The sequence below is a fragment of the Photinus pyralis genome, unplaced genomic scaffold (assembly GCF_008802855.1).
Source record: "Photinus pyralis isolate 1611_PpyrPB1 unplaced genomic scaffold, Ppyr1.3 Ppyr1.4_LG2, whole genome shotgun sequence".
NCBI classification, from domain to species: domain Eukaryota; kingdom Metazoa; phylum Arthropoda; class Insecta; order Coleoptera; family Lampyridae; genus Photinus; species Photinus pyralis.
Window position 1 is genome coordinate 22,462,033 of NW_022170403.1, and position 23,844 is coordinate 22,485,876.

Sequence of the window (23,844 nt, forward strand, 5' to 3'; positions counted from 1 at the left end):
TGTACATATATAGAAATCAGCCTAAGTTTGTGCACAATGGGGCCTTACACAATTACAACACAAGAAGGCAACGAGACTTCTCTGTGCCGGTATCTAAACTCAAAGTGTCCCAACTGTCACCCAATAGCATTGGCATTAACCTCTTCAACAACCTCCCCGGCACCATAAAAAATATAAAGACTATGTAATCTTGTTCTTTTACTGTCTTGACTAGCCCTTACACCTATGTACTTATTCAAAAGGTAACAATAAAAAAAAATTGAATTGAAAATAAAATTGTAATCGGTGAACTACTATTTTCTCAATGAATTCTTGCAATGTAATTTATTTTGATTAAATTTCCGTTTTTAAAGCGTGTACTCGTTCTACTTGTGTACCTTATTTGGTCCTCACTTCGCCACATCTTCTGCGACTGTTAAAAACACAACGTAGTAAGTGGCCCTAGTAACGGGCGGGCGATCAAAAATGAGTGGCGGTCGAATCGCTTTTGGAAGTTCAAGTTAGACGATCACGTACGCTGGTTTGGATACGTTACAAACTGTAACAACAAACTTAGTGTACAGGATACAAAAGTAAATAGGCATTTGACTAAATTTAGGATTCATTTGCAAACTCAAAAACCATTTCTTTATCTTGAATCAAGCCAATTTCCATCATAATGACTTCAGCAATCGTACAACCAATTACAAAATAGGGTATATTTATGTTAAAAAGTCTTTACAATTATATTTACAACACTAATAAGTTTCCTAAATAATAAATTAGTAGTTAAATTAGATAATTATATAACGTAAAAAAGGTCGTTAATGGTCCATATTGAAATACATCTTAGAAATTACAAGATATGCTATTCATATACGTACGTACATAGTACACATATTTTACACTTGGGGTCGATCTTTCACGTTCAGGTAGATTTAACGGTAAAAATCGACCTTTACTAGTTAGTATTAGGAAAACCGTGGTAAGTACATAGGGATTTGTGACAAATGTATTTGTGCTGCTGAAATCAATAAAGATATCTGGGTGTATGTAGAGTTTAAACAACCCATGCAACTTTACTTGCACGCTCGTTTGATGAGGTTGTTGTTGGAATGGAAAATCCACCAACTCCACCAATAACACTAACTCCCGCCCCGGTGGTATGAGAGTCAGCGTTACTTATAGATCAGTCGGGATCATACTTGCAGTCAATTCGAGCTAATAGACTGACAGATAGCAATGTAACTATCGATAATGAGAGCTCGACAATAGCTAAAATAGTTATATCCATTGCATTTTCTTGCACGAAATTATCAAACACTTCGTAATTATGTGTACCAGTAATGGTCCTCACTGACTGAACCACAAGGGCGGTGACAAATAAGCAAGCTGAACCCCATAGTACTATAACAAGTACTGCGATGCGTATGGATGGTCCAAGAAATCGAAATAAGGAATTTGGATGGCAGGTCGACGGCTTGTAGCCCCCAAACCCTCTCGTAGTATGGATGCTAGCAGCTGAAAAAGATAAATTATGCATTAGTTGTTTGATCATTGACCGTACAGTGCTGCGCGACGTAGCAAAACTTTCGTTAAGACATATTATTTTGATAATCAAAAATTAAAGATATCATTCCGATAGAAAAATTTCGAAAAAGTCTGCGTTTTGTCCGTCCGTCTGTCCGTCTGCCGTTTCGAACTACTTCTAGGGGAATGGTCCTAGAGTCCTGGAATTTTTTGCAGTAGGTAACCTATACCTTGAAGGTGTGCCAGAGGGCCATCAAATTTCGCTGTCTAAAAGGGGGACCCCCCACGAATTATTTCCTGAGATGCTGTTTTTGAAAGTAAAACGCACGCGTACGCATGCCTTTAGTGGTAGTGGTAGAACAGGGAGGGGGGGGGGTTAAACATGTTCTACCCTTCATGGTACTCTAATGAAAGGTTTCAACGAAATAATTTCTATCAACCATAGCCCTCCTCCTCGACCTCTTATCGTGATCGGTCCCTTATACCTCAACAACGGATTGTCGGAAGAGCACAAAGGGCGATTGAGACGTCTGCAAGAAATATATCCATTGGCGATGTCAAAACAAAAGCTATTTCGGTTAAATTCGGTTTATCTGCACAGGAGTTGTGCACAATGTATACTTGTTTTCTATACCTTGTATAGAATGGCACGATTTTCACCTGCCTTCGCGAGGCTAAAATTCCAGCTAATCACAAACCAATTCGAGGAAAAAAATGAAAAACCATATCGCCAATATTAAGCCAATCACAAATCACATTGTATAACAAATTCCTTAAGAAAATTGGTAACAAGGCACCTTAACACGTTTAGAATAAGACCAACCGAAAAACAATCATGAAATTTGGAGTAATATAACCTCACTTTCGACGAAATGACTTGAACTTTGAATGAAGATTGTGGAAAATGTAAGGCTTCTTCCCCAAATTTTTTAACTGAATACGCGTTTAAGGTGCCCTGCCCTTATCCATTTTTATCAATATTTTGATCGTACTTGAGGAGGATCTGCTCGCAGACAACAGAAAACGCAACATTTTTACTGCAAAAATGATCATTAAAGAGTCTACTAATGCGATATTTGATGTTAAAAGCACATTGGCATTGTCTTCTTCACTTGCTTCTTTCCTAAAATTATAAACGTGTACAGGTTCGCACGTGAGAAGCATGGAGAATCGTAGTCTGGGTTGGTTCAACTCGAGTACTATCCTATGAGAATTAAATTTAGATTTCCACTTTGCACAGCCAAAGGATAAGGTTAAAAATAAAAAAGTGATAACCAAATCGCATTTTAGTAATTCCTAATAAAAAGGTCGCGCCATTTGCGATATTGCAGTATACATCACGCCATGCTCATAACGTTCAACATTTAGCGCTTAAAGAAAATTCAATTTAATGGAAATCTGAATTGGATAACATAATTAATCCTAAATTGGATCTGGATATTAAATTTCTTTCTACAAACAGCGCCGATTTGATAAAACTTTTAGTACAGAGCTAAGCTGAAGTATTTACTCGTTACGATGCTCTTTAATTACTTTACGTATTTGCTTTTGTTTCCTAAGAAACTCTACAATGCGAAAGTGAGTCTCTTTGTATCGTGTCCTCGTTTGTTGTGTAATTTGCTACATTTCCGCCATTTAATGTCCCTTATATTGCAAACAGAAGAATTTTTTTATACACTAGTAATGCGTGGTATTGGAGAAACGGCACGTTTTCAATAAATTTTAAACTTTTTGTTGTCCTCAAGAGAACTTTTTTTGTTTTTTTTTACCCGCACGACCAGCGATTTTGTGTTGGTTAAGTATAAAAACTGGTAGTGATATTGGAATATGGAATTCATTTCTGAGACATTAATTTGGTTTTGATCAGTATCCTTTCAGATAAGAGACAGCGTAGCAATGGCGTTCACACCCTTTCTAAACTAAACGATACTGTCAAAATTAGTGGTGATAGATAGGGCTTAGTATAAATAAAACTTACATCGTAAATGGATGCTGTAACAGAAAATTGCTTTTTTTTGGAATGCAAATTGAAAGTAAAAAAAACAAACTTGAGGTTAGTTGCCTTTGTATACAGTTGCATAGATAATACAAAAAGAGTAGTAAGAACTACGCTTGTATCGCCCAAAATTTGATCCACTACACGTTCATCACTTTATAAACTTCTATTTTCCGTAACCCGCAATTTTCATCATTCAACACGCGCAATAAAGAACAAAATTATCGCCCCTTTAACAAGGCTTAAGTAAATAATAACTATAATATATTCAAAGCATAAAAAATAAAACGGATAAGCTTTTGCTGTTCCCTCATGATTTTTGTAATTTTGATATAATATTATGTGTACTACTTACTTTTCACCAATGCGCAACAGCCATGGCGGAACTGTATTTTCTTGTTTAACACCAAATATCGCATTAGTGGACCTTTAATCATCATTTTCGTAGTAAAAATTGTTATCACTGCGCACGGTCCGTATACTAAACGGTTGTCTCAGTCACTGCAGTTTGTAGGCGCGGAGAGAGAGGGAACTTCCCGCTTGTGACGTACTCTCGCCCGCCGTAGAATTTTATGACGTTCCTGTATGCTTGACGTTTGTACCACGGTCATCGTACAAAGGTGTAATGCGTTTCCCACCCTCATATGCTACATTTCTTATTAATGTGTTGTGTTAAATTTCTTTCAAGGGATTGAATTATTGGTTACCTATCAATATAAATTAAACTGGGGACCGTACCGTGCGTGCCCGCGAAACTTGTGCATCATTAAGACTGTTCGTGATCCAAACCATGGCCTAATAAGACAAGTCAGCGCATGACGTCACGCGGTTTCGACCAGTTAGTTAAAGCAAAGAGCATATAATATAACGATACTCTTTGAACTTTGGAGTAAGGACGTATATAAGAATTCGGAAACGAACTAACTTCTGCAGAAAGACGAACAATTAGTAACCAATGAAAAACCTCATGTTTTTAACAGTCTGAATTGATGTTTTGTACATATTTTACATTAAAACCTAATGATTTTCTACTTTGTTTTTGAAATACAGTTTGTTACGTATATTAATGCAGATAAGCTCTAATTATGTGTAAGCACTACCTATAATTATCAAATCTATTTCAGATTGCTGGAAAAATGGGTATTGGTAAACGCTGTAGTATATTTCTTTCTTTTCCAAAAGACACACAAAGAGATCTGAATGGATCAAGAAATGCTACAGGAAAGACAAGTTCAATCCTCCGCGTATTTGTAGTAGCACTTTTTGCCAATGGCACTCCATTGGAAATTAGATACATCTAGGGAAGAAGGAGTTAAGACCCATGACGTAACCACTCCATGAACATCTGAATTTTAAACACCAGGGCTATGTGTTCAAGAAGTAGGGTGTACTTACATGGACAAGTAAGACATTAGAGCTAAAGCGCCAGAATGAACCTCCGGGGCCATACAGAAAGACATGAAAGAAATTTCATCAAAAGCCGTCCAGCCGTTTAGGAGAGTTCAGTCACCCACATCCTTTCAGAAGCATTTTATATATCGACCTCTATGCACGTAATACTAAATTATAAACCTTTCGATTCCATAAATAAAATTTACTGGTTTTATTGGTACCTAAACGTATATCAAGACGATCATACGTATGCACCCCGGCCACTGTGGAAATGTCAAAGAAATAAACTAGTCCTGATTGTTGCTTAAAATATCATTACAATAACAAACACAAATATGCAAAAATTAACTCTTTTTGCTATTAGAATTATTACCAAATGCATATAGTACATGAGAATTGTGTGGTGGGCGGTGCTTACTGAGGGCTGAAGTACGTTACAATTGACAGCGCGTTTTATTGGTTGTTTGGAAGTGAGGCAACCGTTTAGTATACGGACCGTGATCACTGCCCTCCCTTAGAATCACTATTTTTTATTAAGTACTTTACATGCACATTATTAAATCGGCCGTCTGCCGGGTTATATTGGCAGCGTTAGAGTAGGATGCGTGATCAAATTTGGAAAAAATTACACGATTGATGAAGGTCAAGATCCACAATATCACGAAACAAGTGATGAAGAAGATTAGGTGTCTTTTTTTGTATAATAGATGCTCAAAAAATTCATTGTTCTTAAATCCAAAAAAGACTGAATCTGTCCGCTTTCATAATAGGCAAAAGCAAGCGTCACCCATAGAAATATATTACAATAACGAAAACATAGAGTTTATTCCATTCGTCAGATTTCTTGGTATCTATTTTGATGAATGTCTAACATGGGAAAAGCAGTGCCAGGTGGTTATTAAGAAAATGCATTCTACAAACTATTGAGGTCGTTAAGTTCTGTACTGTCCCATAAACAATTAATTATGTTATACCGCGCTCAAGCCGAATCTAGATTAAGATACGGCATATGTTTCTGAGGAGCGTCCGCGCATTGTGCCAATGTATTCATTTCCCAAAAGAAGCTATTTCGTACCATAGCTAACATTTCTCGGGGGACCAGTTGTAGGATCTGTTTTAGAAATTTCAATATTTTAACTCTTCCTTGTATGTTTATTTTTGAAATGTGTTTTTACGTTATTTAGTAATTTGCAATCCTACAAACAAAATATCGAACTACATAACAGGGAAACCAGGAACTGTAATGACCTGCGCATATCCTACTCCAGAGGTAACATAAAATCCAAATCGCCATATACCGGGTGATCGAAAAGTAGTGCGGACAGTTTGAATTTCCCGTAGAACTAAACATTTATAAAGTTGATAACATACCTAAATGTCATTCGTGTAAAAGCAGTGGTGGTTCAATTTAATCACTCATGCATAAATAAACTACCTTCTAAACTTGTTTGACAATTCCTTAAGTAAAAAACATTAAAAACTGAAAGCGTCCAATTTAAATTGTCTGCAGTTCTTTTTGATCACCCGATATACTCGGTAAAAAACTGTTCAATAAATTACCAACAGCATTTAAATATCTAACAACATTAAAAAGCTTTAAACGCGCATTAATATCATACCTACTGGAGAAGGAATTTTTTAATTCGTTGCAACGTCTTGTATGTTTTACATGTAACAATGCAAATTTTGACATGTCCTATATTACATTTATGTAATCTATTGCAGCTAGCAGCTGTCAGTTAAATAATTATACAGTTGGTAGTTTTTTTGTGCGTAAAAAAAGTAAAAGAGGAGGAGTAATGATTCAAATTAAAAGTAATCTACTAATACTCCACATTAACGATCTAAGCATAGAGAAGGATTTTGAGTGTTGCGGTCTACAATTAATGGACACTTTTACATGCTTAGTATCACTTTATAGAATACCGAATGGTAACATGGATGTCTTCCTTTTGCAGCTGGAACGTTGGTTGTGTATGCTGTCCAAGCAGCGAGTTATCATTTGTGGAGACTTTAATATAAATTTGTTATTGCAATCTCAAGATGCAAAAAAGTTTTTAGCGCTCCTATGTTCTTTTAATTATACAAAAATGTTCAATTCACCTACTCGAGTTACAAATAATTCGGCAACATGCATCGATAATATTTTCACTAATTTCAATGTAGACTCAATAGTTCCTGATAATGTTTTCGTTGATTTTTCTGATCATAATGCTTTAATTTTAGAAATAACAAATTTTAATCTCATGAAACCACAAAATAGTGTGTATAGAATAGGTAGAAGTTTTACTAAAAATAGCTTACATCGTTACACAACAATTATCAGGCCAGTCCTCACTTATGCTTGCCAGATATGGGGCGCTGCCTCCCACACACACTTAAGGAAACTTCAAATCCTTCAAAATAAAATAATTCGCATTATCTTTAACGCACCATGGTTTATGCGAAACTCACAACTCCACCGAGAGGCGAACATACCACCTATTAAAGACTTTATCAAAGCCACATCACGAACATACTTCCAGACCATCCGCCAGTGCGAAGGAGCCCGGAGTTATAACACAGGTGCCAAGGGTATCCACACCAGACTCAAACGTCAGCTTCCCCAAGACATCTATTTACACACCACATCCACAGATGACAGCGATCAGTGAAACATGACTAATTTTCTAATAATTATCATGAGTGCAGTCGTAAATCCTAGCTCGGTTCTTTTAGTGCGGCATATGCCTTTAGTCTGTAGCATCACATAATACCTTGTTTAATCACTCAACCATGTAAAGCGAATACGCTAATCTGGTTTATAATTTAAATAAAAAAAAAATAGACGCGACACAAATTCTCTTCCTGTGCACTCGGCAAACCTGGTAAATTCATACCCATACAAAACATAAGCAGTTCCTATGCTAAAATATTAAATATTGATTGAATACTGCATATTCTTTAATTATAATTACGGCGAGGTACTCCTTACGCGTCTGTATTCTATTTCATTACAATACCAGATGCTTCGAAAATGAACTATACAAACCGTAAAATTTAAAAATTTTCTTGGGGGTTTAGTGTGCCCTCAGACTCTGTCGGTCCAACAAGGGGCGCAGACTTTGTGTCGTGTCCCCGGGCGCAGTCCCGTCCTGAAAGAAATTGTGTGATTTCTCGAAATTTTTTCCAAATTTGAGCACGCGCCCTACTCTAACGCTGCCAATATAACCCGGCTGACGGCCGATTTAATAATGTGCATGTAAAGTACTTTTAAATAAAAATACTTTGGAATAATGTCAGGTGGTATAATGTTTGCTAGCTCTCGGACTATACAGTTACTAGTATTATAGGATGAAAGTATTATTGATTGCTTCTTGTTGACCATCTCGAGTTTCATCAGTTTAGTTTGCAAGCTACCAATAATTTACCTTGTGGTTTAGCCATGTACGATTTTACTAAGTTAGACAGTTAGTTGTAGTCGCTTCCTTCCTTTCTAACTTTATACAATTATGGTTGTTGTAGCAATTTCGCTGCATTTGCAACACTTAAATGTGCCTACATTCCAATTCTAATTTCTAAGTTTTAAGAGGAACGCAATTGCTAAAAAATTCAATAAACGGAAATATCGTTTTTCCTTTCTTAGAAATTATAATGTATGTAGTAATGCGCAGAGTATTACTGTATTACGAATTTAGCAATGTAAGTTAATATTATTGAAATTTCCTTCCTAATACGTGTTCATTCTGGTGTAATTTCGAAAGAGGTTTTCATGTTGACTACTGCTAAAGAGAGCACACAAATGTAAACCGGTTTTAAGTGACAGTTCTTTAGGCCCGGTAAATCGAATGCTACAAGCGCCAACGGTCACGATCTCAGTGAAATGCTCGGAGGAGAATGAGTGGAGAAGCCACGAGTTCCCCACTCAGCATACCCGCGCGGTGGCAGTCGGCTCACGGCTGTCGGAGCACGGCCGTCTAGGATGCGCGGTAGTCTACTGACATTCGTTTACATTTCAAAATATGAAAGTCGTGTGTAGCTCCTACGCACAGTTTTAGCATCGGAAATGCTTATTTTTGTATATGGGTATGAGGCTACGAGTAAACAAGTATAAATTGTGCACAACCCTTGTGCAGATAAAGCGCATTTTTTAAAACCGAAATTGTTTTGACATTACCAATGGATATAGTTCTTGCCTTGACGTCTCAATCGCCCTTTGTGAGTACCCTCTTCCGACAGTCCGTTCTTGAGGTATAAGGGAATATACCCGATCACGATAAGAGATCGTGGAGGAGGGATATGGTTGGTAGTATTTAATTCCTATCGTTGAGACCTTTCATTAGAGTACCATGAAGGATGAACGTTACTGACTTTGTACCACGCCAACTTTCACTCTCATATTAAGAGGTGCGTAAAGTTAGCACCACCAAGTTTTCCAATCGAGCTGAAATGTTGCACACGTTTAGTGCTATAATCGTGCTATTTCGTGCTTTAATACCAAAATTCATGCTGCATAACAAAACAAGATATCTAAAAAACACTAGCACCACCATGCTTTTTAATCTGTCTGTAATTTTGTCATAATTTAGTGCCCAATTCGTGATATTTCGTGCTGTAATACAAGAATTCGTGCTACATGTTGTAAAAAGTTATTGTAAATCAACTGTGGTGGTGCTAAATTTACACTAGCACAACCAAATTGTCCGTTTAAGATAAAACTTTAAAAAAATTTAGTGCTCAATTCGTGCTATTTCGTGCTGAAATTCCAGCATTCGTGCTACATATTTTAAGCAGTTATTAGAAAAAAACCGTGGTGGTGCTAACTTTACACTAGCACCACCATGTTTTATAATCTATTTGTAATTTTGTCATAATTTAGTGCTACACGTTGTAAAAAGTTATTGTAAAAAACTGTGGTGGTGCTCAATTAACACTAGCACAACCAAGCTGTCCGATTGGGATAAAAACTAAAAAAAATTTGGTGTCCAATTCGTGCCATTTTGTGCTGCAATACAAGAATGCGTGCTATATATTTTAAACAGTTAATTAACCATTTAATTTCTAATTTTTGCTATTTTGTGCTAAAACTCAACCTCAAGCATACATCAGGGAAAACCGGGAAGATTTCTACCCACAGCTGATAGGAAACGTAGTGGAATTAGAAGCCCGGTATGAACAATATGCCAATATGGAGGAAAAGATCGAAGCATACCTCAGGGACCACAGAAAGCAGGGATTCTGGGGAGGATACGAGTCACTGGTGGCGGCGGCCAATGCATACAACAGCCAGATAGTGATATACGAGGAAGGAGGGGGGAAGCATGTCATAGAACCAAGAGCAACAACGGGAGCCACAGGTCACTGCCACTTAGCATACAGATTAGGGAGTAACAATGTACGGAACCACTATGATAGCGTGGTGAGAGCAGAAAACATGATAGGGGAGATAGAGAAAGAAGAGGAGGAATACCGACGAACACGAGTGCTAGGGGAATACGAAGAAGCGAGAGGAGCCGCTGTCCCTAACGAATACGTCTGAGTATGGTGTCCGGAAAGAGTGCCTCGCAGGGGAGAAGAGAAAACCAAGATAGGAGCCAAGATATAGAAGAAGGCAGCAGCATGAGGGTAGCCACGTGGAATGTGCAAGGGGCAAGCGACCCAAGGAAAAGGGAGCTAATTGACAATGAATTAAAGAAACAAGGAATAGATGTAGCCAGTTTACAAGAAACCAAACTAGCAAGAGGGATGGCTGCGACCGGGAACTACGACTGGTGGATAGGGGAAGGGAAAAAGGAGAGAACCAGCAGGGGTGCGGCAATCGTAATCAGGAAGTAGCGAGGCATTGAGGTGGAAAAATTTGAAGAAAAAAGCGAGAGCATATGCATGGCCCAAATCAAGACGAGAATAGGAAGACTAACAATCATAGGATGCCACATCCCCTCGGACAAAGAGGGCAGGCGGAACTTAGAAAGCTAAGTGAAGCAATAGAACAAAAGTGCGGAAAGAACCCGGGTATCATACTAGGCGACTGCAATGCGCAACTAGGCAAACTGGATGGAAGTGAAGACGAGGAACACGGTATAGGCAAAGCTATCAAGCACGAGCATGACAATGGGAACGGCATGCAGCGAGCTTAGGAACATGGTACACCTACATGGACTGAGGGTGGAAAACACATTCAGCAACTCCAAAATGGTGCTGACAACATGGAGGAGGGGAAACTCTGAATCGCAGATTGACCACATAATAAGGACGAAATCAAAAGAAATAAGAATCACGAACACAGTAGGCATATGGGCAAAAACAGTAGGGTCGGACCACAAAATGGTAAGGGGGAAAGTAAAGAGGGGAGGAGGAAGAGAGGGGGAAGAAAAGAATAAGGATCAAAGCGGGAGAACGGAATGGTGGGATGTGAAACTTCTGTCAGGGGAGAAGAAAAGGGAGGAGTACATAAAGGAGCAGGAAGAGATCAGAAACAAAAAGGGGGAAGGAAGACCATCTTGGAACAGGATCGCCGAAACGCTGAAAGAGGCAGCAGGGAAAACACTCGGGACACAGAAACCGCCCATGTCCCCGAACAGGAAACAAGCCATGGATAATCACAGCAGAGCAACCAAGAGGTTTGGGCAAAATCCACACAAACCTGAAACAAAGAAAGAGCTAAGGGAAGCTAAGGAAGAGAAAAACAGAGCCTCTGAGCAACACGAAATTAAGGAATTCGCCGAGTTCGCGGAGAATATCGCCAAGCTCAGACCAATGGAGAGAAATGCGCAAATGTATAAGCACATAAAAAAAACAAAAGGAGGAAACAAGGGGGAAACAGAAAATATATACCAATGACAGCGTGGGAGAAACTCCTGAAAGGAGAACAGGAAGAGCAGGCCCAGCTAATGTCGGAGGACGACCACTGGCCACTGCCGCCACCCCCCACGGTGGAAGAAATGGTGGAGATAATAGGAAAGTTGAAAAAGGGGAAAATGCCAGGACAGGATAGAGTCCAGGCCGAATTACTACAATACGCCTCAGAATGGCTAATAAAGGACCTACATGCATTGATACAGGAGGTATGGACCAGGAACTTGGTCCCTAAGGAATGGCAGCAGACAGTGCAGATCCCCATCCCGAAGGTCAGGTCACCACAAGGAACAGATGACTACAGAAGAATCTCGCTATGCAGTGCGGGGTACAAGATATATGCGACCTACCTACTACAATGCCTAGAGGGCCACATACCCGAGACACCAGCATACCAAGTAGGGTTCATAAAAGGAAGATCAACCGATGACCATATATTCACGACCAGGAGGATCCTAGATGAACAATGGAGGGCAGGAACCAAAACATGGCTTCTAGCAATAGATTTGGCGAAGGCCTTTGACCAAGTGAAGCATGAAGCAATAACCACATCTCTGGCAATGCTGGGACTGCCCAAATTCCTAATCAACAGAATCATAAACGCGTGCCTAAGGGAGCATACTAGCATACAATGGTTTGGGAAGAAGACAGAGCACCAAAAGAAAACCAGGGGAATCAAACAAGGATGTCCGCTTTCTCCAAGGCTCTTCGCGATAACACTTGATCACGCTTTAGAACAAACAAGGATGGTGGTGAGGAACTTCAGCACAAGGGACCAATTACAACTACCGATACTACTGGCGTACGCGGACGACCTACTCGTAATCGCGGATAAGTTAGAAGACATTGAGGACTTCGTCGAAACCAGCGAGGTATACCTGGAAATGGTCGGCTTACAAATAAACAACGAAAAGAGCTACATGATGATAAGAGACCCAAGAAGCAACACCCAATACAAAGAAGGAGACAAGATCGCAATAGCAGGGAAGGATATAACTATGAAGCACAAGATTAATTAATATCTGGGAGCGTACATAAGCAGCACACTCAGCAGGCACAACACAGTGAAAGACAGAATAACCAACTCATTCAGAATCACACACGGAATTCGGAACTTCATACGAGAGAAGAAAATACCGGACAGCTTGAAGATGATGATTTACAACACGATCATAGCACCGACAATCATATACGGAGTTAACACCTCAGCGCTAACAAGAAGTAACAGACGAACATGGAGGAGGGCGGAGCGGAAGGCACTCAGGATACTGATGGAAAACAGCAACCTTACAAGAAAGCAGATAAGGGAACTACTAGAGGGAAAGACGATCACCAGGAGACTGAAGATGAGGCAGATGAGATACTGGGGACATATAAACAGGAGGAACAAAGACCATATCCTACGGGCTGCCAAGAATCTATGTGCCTCGGAATGGAAGGTAGGCCGACCCTGCTTCACATGGAACACCACCATAGACCAAACGGTAATGGCCTCGGGGTTTCCCATGGGAAGTTGGGAAGAGTGGAGCAGAGACAAGCATCAAATGAAGAAAGAAAGCAGAAGAATACTGGAGGTGGAAGAAGAATCAGACATAAGCACAAGTAGCCAAGAGGAGGACGACAGAAAGTAACACAGAGAGAGGACAAAAAAAATGGGAGGAACACGGGGGAAAACAGAGAAGGGAACGATACTATATTATATAAGGATAGGAACATCGGAAGACAACGAACGCCAGGAGAAGAAGCTATCACTAGAAAGCAGAGTTCCCTCTAAGGCAGAATACCAGTGGCGAAGCTGTGGCCCTACCCGTTCGGGTCGGATAACACCCAGTTAGCCGCCCCCTCACAACCCCCCCAATCCACAAACTCCACCACATTGTTTGGCATATGTCGCGGCTCAGCGCGATGGCAACAAAGTAGTGGTGAAACGTCCCTGATAGTGCCTACCAGGGACGCATCCTCACGACAGTTGACTGAATCCTGGGAGAGGCGGCGACGCCAGGCATATGTCAAAGTTTCAAGTTTCAACTCAACCTCAAGCATTTGTGCTACACATCACAGAAGGTTATACCATAACTAGTTTTGATAGAAATTTCTATAAAAGTTCAATGTCTGCTAGAATACTTCTGCTTTGAAAGGTGAAGATGTATACTACTATTTGTAAAGTTATTTTGTTGTTTTACTCGTATGTAATTTCTAAAAAATCAATACATATTCTAACAAATATAATATATAAATGTATGTAAACAAAAAAACACAAATCTTTTAATTCCTATAACATAAACACACTTATACCGTTGAGTGAAGGATCTAGGTAGAGAGGCAATGCTTATGTTAAAAGTATAGTGAACGTGGGGTTTGAGATATAGGCGGCCAAGAGTGATCTCAGATCCCGACGGCAACAACCAAGTCGGCGATCCAGATCCGGATTGCATTATTTTATTTTCATATTTTCGCTACCACAATATTAACCTTACAATTACATTATCGCTTTATTAAATTTGCGAGGGCAACAGGCGAAATATACGGTTACGGTAGGTCCGTATCAGAGGCTGCATGTGGCCCTTGTAAAATTAATTTGTGATCGATGATCGAAACAGTATGTTTACGGTGACCGAAACATATTATTTAAAAGTATTATAATGCACATTTTATATCTAGGTATATTCTATATAAAACAAACGGCCGCATCAAAAGCAAGCCTTTAATCATGATAGCAGAATAGCTAGATAAAGTTACCAGCAGATTCGCCAATTAAACAAGTTGTCTTTGACCTTCCCGGTTATGATAAAGAGAAACACATAAAATAAATGGTACACAGGTACTTATCATTATAAAATTCAGTAGGTACCGTCTTTTTTTCAAATTGTCACGTTAATTGCGAGAGAGTACCTATACCTAGCGTTATCGGTTTAAAATAAGTCGGTAGTGTGCTAAAATTGTAGGAAGAGTGTTGCAAATCATATTTGCGTTTATGCAAATTGCTACATCAGCAATAAACATAGTGATGGGATAAGTTTCTTTAAATTTCTAAATAATACCTACTTTACTCGCACAATCGCAAAATACATAAACATAAATGATATGAGATACTTTTCTTTGTGATTAGGTAGGTATACTTTTTTGAATTTCGTCCGTACGTACCTGCTGCTTTTAGAACTGCTCTTAATTAGGTATCTGATCCAATAATTATGATAAGGGACTGATATTTTGCAGGTATACAATTGCATGAAAATAGAATGACTCATTTTGTTTACGTGTGTTACAACGGTTTTCGATAGTTGCAATTGGAGTTACGCTAAAGAGTAAAGACTGATTTCGTTGGAGAGGGCGGCTGGGCGAAAATACTGAATACTTGTAAATTGTAAAGAAGGAAAGCGCCGTCGAAATTGTCGGTGGCGTTAGCTGTCGGTGTTGCAAAACGTGGACTCGGAGGGGCAGAGACGCGATGTGCAATAGAGAAGGGACTACCTTAGTAAAAGATCGGAAAGGATGACCGCTTTTCATATAGGCATTACCACTCTACCTAGATCCTTCACTCAACGCTTATACCTTACTACTACCTCTGTTGTTGTTCTTAAAACTTTTGACTTGAGATCGTCAAAAATCTCCCATATTCCATCTATTCGACGACAATAAGACACATAGTGACCCATCGTTCCTTTTACAGGAGGAATGTAATCAACACCTCGTACAGTATACACTGTATTATTTAGTGTTATTGTTGAAGGTATTTTTTTTAATTCACATAGATTGTTGAGATTACCTAAGGACATATCTAATTCTATAAAAATGTGAGGTCCTGGTTTGACCTCTTGTACAATTTTCCCTTGATACGATGAAATATTACTTAGCGCATCACTTTTAGATTTAGAGTTGACGTTTGTCTGAGCAAACTGTGTCATTGCAGAAGAAACACATTGAAAACAATCTTTCTCAGGCACTTTAAGTCCTATTGACGGTAATAGACACCTACATTCTGGAGATATGTTGCTTAGGGTTTAGAAAGAAATCGTTTTTTTTTAATCCTGAACATGTTTACAACACTCGACAGAAGATGTACTTAAACCCTGGTAAACACAGATCATCATTGTTTCAAAAAAATTTAACGTTTCGAACGTGTCAAATTTTTAATACACTACCGCCAAATATTAAGGCCATTATAACCTACAAAAATTTAGATTTGCATTAAAACAATTTCTAGTAGAAAAAGCGTACTATCACCTAAATGAATACTTAAACATTTGAAACCTTTTAAAATATTTATTGCATGTTCGTCACAATTTTAGAATGTATCTTTTGTGTGTTTTTTAAATGTGTCGGTTTGTTTTAATATGTTATACATTTTGTAATTTTAGTATTTGTGCTAAGTTTATTGTTTGTATGTATTAGGGACATGGTGTTGCCACCTACTATAAGGTAAAGCAACAACGAAAAATAAATGAAATGAAATAAATGATAAAATTATTTCCACCCCCCCCCCCCTCAAGCCCCGTCGCTCACTGATCTCTAAAAAGAGTCGCACGGGAAAGTTATAGTTTGTCCACTCCACTTCTTGGGAACAGACATGATGAAAAGGAACAGATGATAAATATGTTAAAGGATCATTTAGGTTATTACAGTCTATATTTTTGACCAAGTTAGATGGATACTTAAAAACTCTTCATTTCATGTCCCTGTGAAATTTATATCTAAAAGATCACAAGATCAATTTTACGTTTTCACTGCGCCACTGTAAATATAATTATTGTAAAAATTGTAAGGTATTCCGCATATTTTTTGTCCTTGTTGCACCATTGAACAAAGAGAGATTTATTTGTACGATTCACAATTTTTTCAGGAAATCCTATTTCACAAGCCCCAGTGATCGTATTTAGAAGCAAGACAAATTTGTTATGAATATCTCCACATCTTTTACAAAACCAAAACAACAATTCTCTAAATATTATTCAAAACAATTTTTCCGTCTTTATTTATGGGACAATGTTTCCTAGGACTATTCATTTTGATTGGAGCATGATTGAGGGAAATAACTGCACGGTTTTTTATATATTAAAAAGTGGCCGTTGCACAAAACAGCCCATTGGCATTAATAAAATGGGAGAAATGCCACGAATTATAGCAAAGTACCTCAACCGACCTGAAAGAGCTTTATTTTCTGGGCACTGTTTTAGAAGGTCTTCTGCGTCACATTTGGCAAATGCAAATGCGGCAATGTGGCGTATAATAAAAAACAAGAATAATACAACACCTGAACCATACACAGAATTAAACTGCAATACTTTTAATAGTTTCTTTTCTGAAATAGTCGACCATTCTTTACGCAATCTCCAACCGAGTAACAAAAATCCGTCAGACTATGTGCAATTAGGTAACCTGTCATTCTCTTTTAAAGAGGTTAATTATTCTGTAGTGAGAGAGTGCATCAGTCGTCTTAAAAATAGCACCAGTAAAGACCCACATGACTTCAATGCGAGAATTATTAAATCACTAAAGAATGTGATTGTTTATCCACTCACGAAACTGATCAACATGTGTATAGCTAAGAGCGTTTTTCCGTCTGTATTGAAAACAGCGAAGGTCGTACCAATTTTTAAACAAGTTAAAAAGTAATCGTAAACGATTTACATAAAGCGCATTTCCACTTGCATTCATTTCCCATTTGTAAGATGCAACTTCTATTAAAATCGTAAAAATCCGGCCACAAATATGAAAGATAGCGTTGCACATGGGCAATCCATTTTTGACGTGCTACTTCAATTTCAGTTTATGAGAAGGAATTTCATTTCAATGCTTTTCTAAATAAGAAAGTTGGAACTGCGCATGCGCAAACCTAAATTTTAAAACTAATTTACTATAACTAACTAATAAACTAAGATTTTCCTTTGTTCCAAGCGCCTCAGTATCAAATTTCACTTAAATAGTTCCATAGATAAAAAAGTTGGCACGGCGCATGCGCAAAATAAAATTTTGAAATTGGCGTTTGATTTTCCTTTATCCCAAGTGCCTATGTATCAAATTTCGTTTAAATTCTTCCATAAATAAAAAAGTTGGGACTGCGCATGCGCAAAACCAAATTTTGAAATTGGCGTTTGATTTTCCTTTATCCCAAGTGCCTATGGATAAATTTCGTTTAAATTCTTCCATAAATAAAAAAGTTGGCACTGCGCATGCGCAAAACCAAATTTTGAAATTGGCGTTTGATTTTCCTTTATTTCAAGTGCCTATGTATCAAATTTCATTCAAATACTTTTATAAGTAAAAAAGTTTGCAATTCGGTTTATAAATGGTCGATATGCGAAAAGGGCACTGTGAATTTTGAATCGATTCGATCCAACTTTTGGCATTGCGTATTATATGGCTAAATCTATGCCCATATTGAATTTCATGCAATTCAATTCATAACTAACGGAGATGTAAAAGCGATAGCACATTTCTAAACAAAGTTATCGTTCACACGGACAGATAGATGGACAGACAGACAAAGGAACAGACGGAGAGACCAACCGGCAGGCGACAGATAGCAATCCAAAATTATAAACGATCTCTAGGATCGTTAATAAACGGCAAAAGTGTAAAATTATGGAACATGTAAAAAACGGTTTTTTGTTTTTTTTTACAATAACTTTTTTTGTAAGCGGTACAGAAAAAAATCCTTCCTTGGTACAAGACTCGACACCATAACGAACCAAATAGCGAAAAAAGTAGAACAATAGCTCTTAAGATAAAAAAACTAGTAGCGTCGCAAAGTTAGCGGACGGACGGACGGACGGACGGACGGACAAAGTGGCCACAATAGCGCATTTTTTTTTTATTTTTGTGGAAATGCGCTAAAAAGGCTCTGTCGCGGATCTGAATAACTACCGAGCCATCTCTATAACCTCCGTTTTCAGTAAAATCTTTGAATCCGTTTTAAAAATGCAAATTGAAGAATACTTTGAGAATAATCATTTGTATAGTGAGTGTCAATACGGTTTTCGTAAAGGAAAATCAACTACCTTAGCTTTAAGTCAATTAACGCGATTAGTATCCGACGGATTCGAAAGTAATGAATATGTACGAGTAACGTGTCTGGATTTTAGTAAGGCGTTCGATTGCGTGTCTCAAACGATTTTAGTGAGCAAACTTAGGCTTTACGGCTTTGACAACAGTAGTGCAAAATTAATACAGTCATTCCTAACGAACCGTCTACAATATGTGTCATATAACAATTGTCTGTCAACAATATCGGAAGTCAAACATGGTGTGCCACAAGGATCAGTTTTGGGGCCAATTTTATTTCTTATATAGGATCAGTTTTGGGGCCAATTTTATTTCTTATATATTGTTGTTGAGACCTAACCTTCACTTCTGGAATCCCACGATTTACCTCTAGCTAGCTCAGTTGTAAATAAAAGAAAACAAAATTTTTATCCGCATCTCAAGGTCCAGCTGGATTCTGCCACCCTATAGCATTCCAACAATGACATAAATAGGTGGCTTAACCAAATCCTTAAATTCCAATATGAAACTTTACCCCCAGATTTAATAAACTTGAAACAAAGTAAGAGACGCCGACAATTACCTCTCCTTGACTCTAATAAACCAAACCTGGATTGCAATTGACTGGTTTAATTTCAAACAAAAAATTGCGTAAATTTCTGTTTTACAAAATGTTACAATTTTAAACAGATAAATGACACACACAAAAAAAACAAATTACTCAAACATTACAAAAAAAAAACAAGACAAAACAAACCACTAACTACTACTTACTTTTAAAATTAGTCCGAAGTAACGTACTCCGATAAAAGAGGTATCCGTACACAATCACGTAAACCAACCACTTCAAACACCGACGTCTTCTCTTCGGGTACCCACAAATTCCTTGTTTCCAAAATAAAAAAAAAACAGGACGACGACAACTTCTTAAAACTTCTCAATAATTCTTCTTAAAACGGCAGACACAAAATTCTAATTAAACCTGGATCCAACTACGCAGGAAAACTTCCACAAAATTCAAAAAATAACGTAACCGAAGAAGCGCCGGTTGGCTTTGTAAACGACCAAAAAGCCCCGCTCTCTTCCAAAATTTTCTATTTAAGCCAAAAGCCCTTCTCCTTTCTTCAACATCCCGCCCGCCAATCACGCGAAGCGGTCGATTTTTCAACTTCTTGCTAAACGGCACGTACGCCCGGCAATTCTGCGAAGAACCTTATCTCTACTTCGCGCTATACCTCGTTAACGGCAAATAAAATTTAAAAAGAAATTTACATCGAAAAATTCTAGGAATAAAATAAAAACAGAACACTTCTAAGAAATTGAACCAAAACTATAACATGAAATTTACGCAATCCTGTGTCTCAAATTATTAATAACCCCCCCGGTTAATTAATTGAACTAAACAAAATTGTCACATCCAGACGCTCTATAATTTCTTTCAAGTTACAACTAAAACAAAATAAACACAACAATATATTAACGATCTTCCAAATTGTGATCCAAATACACGTCATATTATCTTTGCTGACGATACAACCCTAATTAATCTATATGACGATGTACAAAATATTGAACCCGGTACGAACTCAGCTGTAAGTAAGGTAGAAGAATGGCTCAAGTCAAATAAATTGCTAATGAATAAAGCTAAAATACAACATTTGGTATTAACCCTTAAACGAACCAAAGTATTAAGCGAACGCAGAGGGCTTGGATTATTGGGCGTAACACTTGATTCGGAGTTGAAGTGGGACCAACATGTTAACGTTCAGCGTGTTAAATTAACTAGAGCACTATTTTTGATTCGCAATTTAATAAGGGTGACTACGAAGGAAACTGTTATGGCAGAATACTATGGCATATTTCATTCGGTATTATCTTATGCAATTCTTGCATGGGGCCATTCTGCCCACTCTCGAGTATTATTTGGTTTGCAGCGCAAATGTATACGATTATTAAAAAACCTTAAATACAGAGATTGTTGTCGTCAGGGTTTTATCGAATTAAATATATTGACATTACCTTGCATTTACATACAGCAATGTTTAATATATACTAAAGAACACATGACTACTTACTAACTGTAAGCACGGATATTCATACTTACAATACAAGGAACAAAGAGAATCTTTATATACCGTTTCATACATTAAACAAGACCAAAGATGGCACTACATTTTACGGCATGAAATTTTTCAATGTCTTGCCAAAACAAATAAAATATTTAGATTTGCACGCATTTAAAAACTGTGTAAATAGTTACCTTAAACGAAAAGCTTTTTATTCTTATGAAGAATTTTTAAAAGATAAATTTGATAACATTTAAGTTTTAAAAGCAACAGTACCTTGTGTGATCATGTTCTCGTGTCCTTTGTCTTTTTTTTTTAATATTATGTAATTGTACCTGATGACGTGTGAAAATACTATTGTATAGATCACAAATAATAAAATGAAAAATGAAAAAATGAAAATAGTGGCGGTGCTGTAGCAAAAAAATGGAAGTTGCCGAAATGTTGTCCAACAGTGGTGGACCTCCATCAGTTAGACAGTCTACTTTTACTGCTCCTCCAGCAACAGCTTCCAGTTCCAATGCTGGTTTTATACAGCCTGAATTAGGTAACCCAGAAAATACTAATGTGTTGCAGCAAAATCTGCCCGGCATTTCAGTCAATGCAGGAGTAAATTCAACCGTTACAATTACTATTTACAATAATTACAACACCTCTTCATAATGTATAATTTTGTACAGTTAAGCAAGTTGTTTAGTTTAGTATACTTCTGTTTTATTCTTATTCCGCATTACTTATTTATTACTGACAACTGAGCGCAGTCACTTGATCAATCGTATTGACGTAGGTTGCTTAATAGTCCAGTCAAATTAGCTCTAAAAGTAGTATAAACTGGATGTTGTCATTTCACTGAACGAATCGGGACAATTATTGGAAAAGATTGTTTTACGGTTTCACTATGTATAAAAAAATTGGGAACACTCTTGTAGTCCCCCAGTTTGAAAGACAAAGCATCCCTTTTTCTACTTGTTTATTTAATTAATCAATGAGTATGAAACCTACGGTGATCTGGTTTGTCATATTGTTTTGTTATCAAAAGAAGTTACTAAATACGGATTCTCAAAAAGATCGGATGAATTTTACTTAATAAAAGTGTTAATTTTCGAGATTACTTTTTTTACATTTTTCCATAAATAACAATAACATTGACGTTTATTGAAAAACATTTCAAAAATATTTACTTGTATAATGTACGAGTATATCGAGAATTGATGTTAAGACTTAAAATTTACGTACTGTATCATATTCGTATAATTTAAGACATTTTGGCAAAGTCAATTCAAATTCAATAGACAATCACGTTTTCCAATTATTTTTCAATTACGAGTCACATGGGCCTGTGTAAATACTACAAAAGCAGTTAATTACATTTTAATTGTAAACATCTGTTATATCCGTGTTCATATTGATGAAAATACTTTTGCGAATAAATCCGTTGTACGGACTACGCAAATTAAAAATAGAAAGCGTATCATACCTGCAGCAACTATGGTTGATCCTCCAGCGGGAATTCCTAAAGACAAATTTATTTCTCCCCTCTCTTCAATGAAAGCGACCGTTCCCACAATTAAAAATGAAATACCACAAACGATCTGGAATTAAAAAGAAAAATTTTATTTCATATGCCTTCTTGAATAGGACTTGATTAAAGTTAATTACCTAATTGATAATTAATCTGCAACGGATTGCGGTTTCCCAATTACTTTCATTGCAGCTGTTGTTCAAATTAGCATGTTGTAAGTTGATAAGACAAAGAAAGGCAAACGATAGCTTAGATAGCTAATGTATACCTAATCTTACAATGGGATGAATATGTCAAGAAGTGGCAAACCGTTCGAATACCAAACAGTCTGCAAAGTCATTAACGACATTTACCCAGAAAGTTGAACATTCCCTCTAAATTAAATTTTCGGTGCACGCTTGAAACGAATTCTTATAATGCTTTTATCAAATATTCAAAGTATTCATCGATCAATCGGGACTTATTTAAGATATACGTTTAAAGCAAAATTTAATTAAACGAAATTTAATTACCTGCAGTACTCTAAAACGTAGAACGGTAGCGAAGGGATAATATTCCTCCAATAGGGTTTCCGCATTTTTATCCAAATCAGACGGTGCGACAGATTCTTTCAGTCGGGACAAACTAACCTGAAAGAATTGACTAGAATTACTAAGGCGTATATTAACGGCAATTCAGTGTAATGTGGCGCAATTTCTTTATTGCACGGGACTTTTAGAATGTAAAGTGGAAAACTTTTATCCTGCGATAAGTAAGCATTAAGCGCCCAGCAAACTTTGTGGGGCAGATAAATTTAAAAAGTGGTAGGTAGTCTACATTTAAGGCGAATAATTATTGAAGGTAAAACAAAAACAGCAATATGAATATTTAAATTGTAAATAAATTATAACATTAGTCGTAGTCTAATTAATAATGCATTTTAGGAGAGTAAATGAAATCGTGTAACCCTACTTACCGTAATTGATATTTCAAATTAATCTACAGAATGTGAGCAAATGTCACCCCAGGCATTCTAACAAGGTTTGTATTCCTAATCTTCGGGATGAGCTGAAATTTCAACCAAATTTACAAGATCGTACTTTATATGTTTACATATAAATATTTTCTTAAAATTTTGCCACACCCACTTATCTCCCTCTTTGGTAATATGAACCACATCCCCTTTTTTTCTAAAATCTAAGACAAAACTGTATAGATCAGATAAATACTATTCAAGATACAAGGTTGAAAAATCCTCTGACGTGATTGAAGATTGATTCTTCTGTGAGCTATGTTTATTACGTTCAAAGTTGACTAGTTTCCATGTATCTCGGATTTTGTTGTTGGATTTATTCAGAAAATTGTCATATGCAATGTTTTTTGCAGAGATTATAGCTCTGCGGTATTCCCTCTTATATGTCTTTAACTGACTATGGTTTTTATTTACTTCACAAATTGATTTTAAGGACCTGAGTTTACTTCGCATACATTTTAGTTCCTTGTTTAAACCAGTATACAGGATTTTTGTTGGCACCCCTACACTTATCACGTAGAGGAAAGTGAAC

The 23,844-nt window shown here is 37.2% G+C and overlaps 1 protein-coding gene across 1 annotated transcript; it reads right to left on the minus strand.

Annotated features, from left to right (window-relative positions):
• Positions 1-700: 700 nt before the first annotated feature.
• LOC116163890 lies at positions 701-22,974 on the minus strand (the record flags this gene model as incomplete). The annotated part of the gene is made up of 3 exons (XM_031478021.1): positions 701-1,500; positions 22,256-22,370; positions 22,813-22,974. Coding segments are annotated over 3 exons (609 nt in total), but the record flags the coding sequence as incomplete, so codon positions are not given.
• Between the last annotated feature and the right edge of the window lie 870 nt (positions 22,975-23,844).